General features: G+C 41.5%; 1 protein-coding gene across 1 annotated transcript; it reads right to left on the bottom strand.

Annotated features, from left to right (window-relative positions):
• Window positions 1–722: 722 nt before the first annotated feature.
• Window positions 723–4,325, bottom strand: LOC139024574 (stonustoxin subunit beta-like). Its single transcript, XM_070439460.1, has 3 exons — window positions 4,280–4,325; window positions 1,395–1,873; window positions 723–1,364 (listed from the first exon to the last, which is right to left on the bottom strand). Exons 1-3 carry the CDS (start codon window positions 4,323–4,325, stop codon window positions 873–875), a joined length of 1,017 nt encoding a protein of 338 aa, XP_070295561.1. The 3' UTR covers window positions 723–872.
• Window positions 4,326–6,090: the final 1,765 nt, after the last annotated feature.

The raw sequence follows: 6,090 nt of genomic DNA, 5'->3' as shown, positions 1-6,090 counted from the left end.
GCACAGTCTCAGGACTGAGTTCACTATTCCCTGCTTCACCACAGTTAGCAGAGACTCTGATGCTGTATGCAGTGTCAGCCTCTAGTCCTTCCAGTGTACTCTCTCAAGTGGTGCTTTTGATGGTGTGCCACATCTGATTGTCTATAGTCTTTACACTCTTTCTGTTTTCAACCACATAACCAATGACTTCAACATCATCTCCCACCATGGTAGGAATGTCCCAGTTCACACAGACACTACCTGATTCTATCCTCTTCTCTGTGGGTGGTCCAGGGGGCTACATGGGCGGGTCCTGCAGTATTCTGTCCAGTCACTGGAGAGGCTCACACCAGGTCTACACACCGCCTTGCAGCTAAAGCAGTACTTTTTGTAAGGGTCCAAACGACTGATGGTGACCTGTTTAATTGCAGCATCGGATTTGACCTCGGTCCACTCAGAGTCAGCCTGCTCAGCCTGGTACAAAACCTGGTACGACTCCACAGAGGTAACACCAAGGTCTGGAGGGTTTACTTGCAAGTGGACACAGTCATGCTCCAGACTCTTGATGGTGGGAACACCTGGCTTTGAAGGCAGCTCAAACTGTGGACTCAAATGTGTCCCTCTTAAAATAGACATGGATGGAGGACGCAGTGAGGTGTTTGTTTGGAATTGATGCAATGCAGAATGCAAGATTCGCTGCCTTTGTTTGACTCTTTGAAGTCTAGGAACCGATGTATGGTTTGCCTGGTTAGGGTCATTACCTTCCAAGAGCGAAACCACTTTTCTGCCGTAGTCTTCCCGGCTGCGTTGGGGTTGTAAGGTATCAGTGAAAAATCACTTAGATTCTTCCAGCAAGTAGTTCTCCAAGACTACCAGATACTCCTCTTTCTCCTTCAAATAGAAAATGCAAAACACACGACATAATCATTAGCTTGATCAAGCACAACTCCATCCAATTCACTGCTTGAGTACACAACTTGTACCTCTTTCATTATGTCAAGGTAAGAGCTGACAACATTCATCTCTCTCTCTCTGTCGTCCAGGTACGTGATCATGAGGTCATTCTGGAATGGAGAACGTTCTTTGCTGTTGAGCATTTTAATCAGCTCTTCCTCCTCCATTCCTCCTCCTCTTATGTTGGGAAGAACCTTGCAGAGACCTTTCTGGAACACCTGCTTGTACTCTGAGCACAAGTCCCTGATCTTGTTGAGCTTGGCTTTGATTTCAGGGAACTTGATAGCCATGGCTTCCTTCATCATGTCCTGGCATTGTACATCAGTATTGTCCAGTCCGTCCAAGATTCGCTGTGCGCGACGCACCAGGTGAACACTGATCTGCCTGACTAGCTGGGCAGCAGCAGAGTCCAGGTTCTTGAGAGGATAGAGCTAGACGGTCATGGGCACGGCATGTTCTCCGTTATCCCCTAGCAGACGTGGCAGGCCAGCATACACCTTGATGGTATCTTCAAATGTGACAGGGATGTCCTGGTGGTTTTCTCCTGAGGAAACCTCTTGGTCAAAAACGAAAAGGGCCTGTGCTCCGTAGAGCAGGCCAGTCACCACATGGGTTGCAGAGCCCTCCAGTAAGACATTACAGTGTTTCACATTTCCTGCCCCCAGGTGGTCCATGGTCAGCTGCTCGAAGTGAGTGGTGGTACGGTACTGCAGAGAAACCCTAGACTGACGCTTTGAGGTCTTTTTGTCATGTAGGAATTCAGCAGAACCCTTCACACTGACTAAGCCACCAAGAAAACTGGCCTCAAGAGATGCAGACACATTCAAAGCTTCTGACTTGTCTTCAGTTGAGTCTGAAGCAATGATTTTGAAGTCAGTGTTCGGTTGTGGACGGACATTGATGTGTTTCTGCAACACCTCAGAATCCCAGAGAGTGATACCTGCAGTTTAAAGAGAATGACCAAAGAACATTTATTGTGAAAATAATACTCCAACGTGTACATGTGTAAATATTTCTATATGTAGACATGGTTATATTCAAATAACTAATTAAAGGTAAATATTGAACTCAAAGTAAATATTCTAGGTGTCAACCCATAGTTAGAAAACCTACACCTCCTACCCTCAGAAGTAAAGACTGCTCTCTGTAGCACCATTTGAACCAGTCTGGAAATGGGTTCTATCTGGAGCTTCTTTCAGGTCAAATAGAACCTTTGTTCCAAATAAAAGGTGCTATTTGGAATCAGAAAGAGTTCCATCATTAAAAAGAGTGCCATCTTTGCCATTGACAGCATTACTACTATATGAACACTTTAAAAACAACCTGCAAACAATGTATTTTGTCCCAAGTGCATCCTCTAGCTTTTCTTACTCTGTGGTAACCATAGAGATGCACCAGAAAGCTCATCTCTCTCTGCAATGGCTGATTCTGTGACAGCATCATAGAGGACTTAAGTGCCCAAAAGCCTGTTTTAGCATGGGCAGCTCCATTCAGGACTTTCACCATTTGAAGTAGTCAACTGGGAGATATTTCTTTTGGGTTAAGGAAGGATTACATAATTCAATCTTGGTCCTCAAGATGGATCAGACAGATTATAAATCCCTGCCACCTTGTGAGGTTAGCTGTTATCTGTTATGTTATCTGATGGGACCAGCTGCAATTTAGCATTATGTCACGTGCAAGTAAATAAACTATTTAAATTAGCTGAGACGCATTTTGAGCTGGAGAAACTGTTTAAATGTAAATGGTTGCTTACGTTCACAATTATGGCCCCAATGTCTTCTACTTCTATGAGTGTATTAGCAGTTTGTAAATAAACGGAAAAGGTGCAGACCACCACCTACTGTGTGGAGTGTGTATAGTCTGAACAGGTATAAAGCCAAGGTTGGTGATTTACTGACATCTGCAGTTATGGAATGTCTGTTCAGAAGTGCAATTCATTGGCTGACCCCTCCTGCTGATTCTTCCTAAATCCATAGCAACTACTTTAAAATGGTGAAAGCCCTCAATGGTGTTCCCCCTGCTAGAACAGTGTGCCCTCTATCCAACTCAATGGTGCTAGAACAGTGTGCCCTCTATCGGCCCAGAGCAGCTAGCTCGATGGTCTCCAAGTCAGACATGACTCAGTGTTCTGTAAACATATCAGAACTGGGGTTATTTATCAGCCCCAGTATTAGAAAATTGCAACAGATCATTTGGCCGTCAACATAAAATCTTTGTTTTTTTTCTCATTGCCCAGACAATGCAGCCTGTGTAAAATATCACTGATACAGTATGTTATGCAAACATTTGAGTCACTCACATTTTTGTCCGCTAGTCTTGAGCTCGTCTCACATCTTTGTCTTGTTGTTCTTTCTGAACAGGAAGAGGTCTCTGGAGCCCTAACGATTGGTGCTCTTATTTCTTTGGAAAAAAAAACTTCAACTGCACAAACAAAACATAAAGACACTGTACATGTTGATGGGTTTCTGGTTGAAATAATGCAGTCTTAAACAATCCACCTTAAGAGTTGACTTAAGTAATGAACCAACCTGAAAAAATTGGAGATATTACAATTGTGAGTAGAAAATACAGAAGTTTCTCTACACTCTGGATCTGTTCTTCAGCAAAACGGCAACCTCTTGTTTTGGCATACAGCTTAGTTTCTTGATGAGGCTGGTAACCATCAAATTCTAGAAGGACTGACAGTCCAGGATATTCACAGGATAGTTTTGAAAACTATATATGGTTTATGTTCTTGTTGTTTTTAAACTATGGAGAAATAAAACCAAGAATTATCGTCTAAATAGAAGATCATAATTTATGCAACTACAAACCACGGTAACATCATGGGGCGTTTCTAGGATTTGAAGACATTGTGACATTGGTGCTTAGCCCAAAGCTAATAGAAGGGGTCCGTGGGCCTTCTCCCCTGCCAATTTTCTTTGAATTTCAACAGCTAAATGTACAAATTTATTTCAGTTAACTTGCACCTTCCCCCTGCCACAGCAGACACTGCCAGTACTCAATTACAGTAGCTATTGTGGGTCTCTATTCTGGAAAACTTTACTTTTACTTAGGTTCATTTAGCAAATGTCTTACTTTTTTAAACTGCATTGTTGGTTAAGGGCTCGTAAGTAAGCATTTCACAGTAAGGTCTACACCTGTTGCATTCAGCTTATGTGACAAATACAATTTGATATGGATCTTTGATCTACACTGTACTGCTAAAAAACCCTCAACAACTTCAAACAGACTGATTTGTCCATTGAGCCAAACTGATTAAAGAATCCCACAGTATCCAAACACACACGGTGCAGTAATTAGAATCCTTACAGCAGCTTTAGGTAATAGTCTGTGTGCTCACCCCTCCTCCGCCTATCTCCATCACTCTCTGTGTCGTCTGTTGCCATCTCTTGTCTACCCTCCGCTCTAATCCTGTCCTGCTTGTAAAAAGTGTAAAAGTAAACAATTGTTTTAATAGTAATTTCACTGGCTTTTCACCTGCACATCCTTTGTAAACCATGTTTTACTTTTTTACTCTCTCTCCATCTACTCTGTCACTTCCTCTGTGTCTTGTCTGCTGCCGGGTGTGAAGTGTCAGAGAAGAGATCGGACAACAAGGCATCAATAGAATCTATTTATTGCAATGCGACAGAGGATTATCAGATATTGCAACACAGTCTCACATTCAATTCGCGCATATATGTACAAAATGTATTTCAGCAGATTTTGTGCGTTTTTGTGCATATTTTTGGGGTGTTTTGGGGTGGTTCAATTCGTTCGAAAATACACGAATTTCTGTGCTACTTAATTCGTGCGAAAAGACACGAATTTAACCAGTAGGCGACACAAGCCGTTGCAACAACCATGTAGACGCGATAATTTGTCTTTCATTTTTGTTCTTCTTAATGGCTAATTCAACGTCATGAATATACAGAAATGTTGTCTTTGTTTAACCATGTTTTAAAATGTGTCGTTGTTTTTTTTAATTTTTTTTAATTTAACCTTTATTTTACTAGGCAAGTCAGTTAAGAACAAATTCTTATTTTCAATGACGGCCTAGGAACAGTGGGTTAACTGCCTGTTCAGGGGCAGAACGACAGATTTGTACCTTGTCAGCTCGGGGATTCGATCTTGCAACCTTTCGGTTACTAGTCCAACGCCCTAACCACTAGGCTACGTTGCCGCCCTATATGTACTGTTTTCGACTTGCTGAACATAATTTGAGAAAAGACGCACATTTAAGTCCGACTTAATTCGTGGGAAATATTGTTTTATTAATGCCAATGCTGTTTTCTGTGCTTGATTTCGCTTAATACTTTGGATACTGGTGCACTTGTAATCAGAACGCCTTTTTGTCATGTAGGCAACCATACACGATTTTCTTCATAACCCATTTCATATTTCGTGGAGCCTAAATTACACAATTTCTTCATAATGCATGTATAATGTATGTAATAATGAATTATGTTGGCTTACACTTATGGCCTTTCCAAGGCTTTCCATACCTTAGGGAAATTTAGCACTCGCATATGTTAGTGAGAAACGCCACATTGCAAATGTAAGGTCCCTACTAGACGTCCTGCAACTTTCTAAATGTGTGACGTGTCGGGCCGTGCGCGGGAGAGATCTTTCAGGAAGTCATCAAACTAAAACTCTTCGGACGTTCGGTTTCCGTTTTATATAAAATAACAAATTTTGGTCATTTTTCGCAGTCTCGGAAAATTCCCACCAGAGGGAAAAATAATATTGCAAATGCACAAGCACATTGCAAATGGCATGTGCCTTTTTCCTAAAGGAAAATTTCGAAGACTAATGACAGTTGCCCGAAAAGATGGCGTCGAGTGCCTCAAGCTTTTGAGTTATGGCCATTTTTCTGGGATTAAAGGTCAAAAAGCAAAGTAGGGTGCTAATTTGACGCTTCACGTCAAAGTACATAAGCATACGGTGTCAGAAAAAAGAACCACCATTTATCTATCGTAATTTAAGAGAATCGTACATTGACAAATTGGTCATGTTCACAAAAAAGGATTAAAAAAAAAAATAGTTACAGATCCAGTTGCAGTGTGTTCAGACGTAACATTTTTAAGTGGGTCTCGAAGTCTTGCAGAATTGTGATTTTTTGATTTTATGAAATAAACACACACTCTTAACCCTCTGTAAATAAGTCAGTTC

This window comes from Salvelinus sp. IW2-2015, unplaced genomic scaffold (genome assembly GCF_002910315.2).
Source record: "Salvelinus sp. IW2-2015 unplaced genomic scaffold, ASM291031v2 Un_scaffold1668, whole genome shotgun sequence".
In the NCBI taxonomy this organism is placed as follows: Eukaryota; Metazoa; Chordata; class Actinopteri; order Salmoniformes; family Salmonidae; genus Salvelinus; species Salvelinus sp. IW2-2015.
Note: the sequence above shows the minus strand (reverse complement) of the source record. Positions and strands in the feature narration are given on the sequence as shown.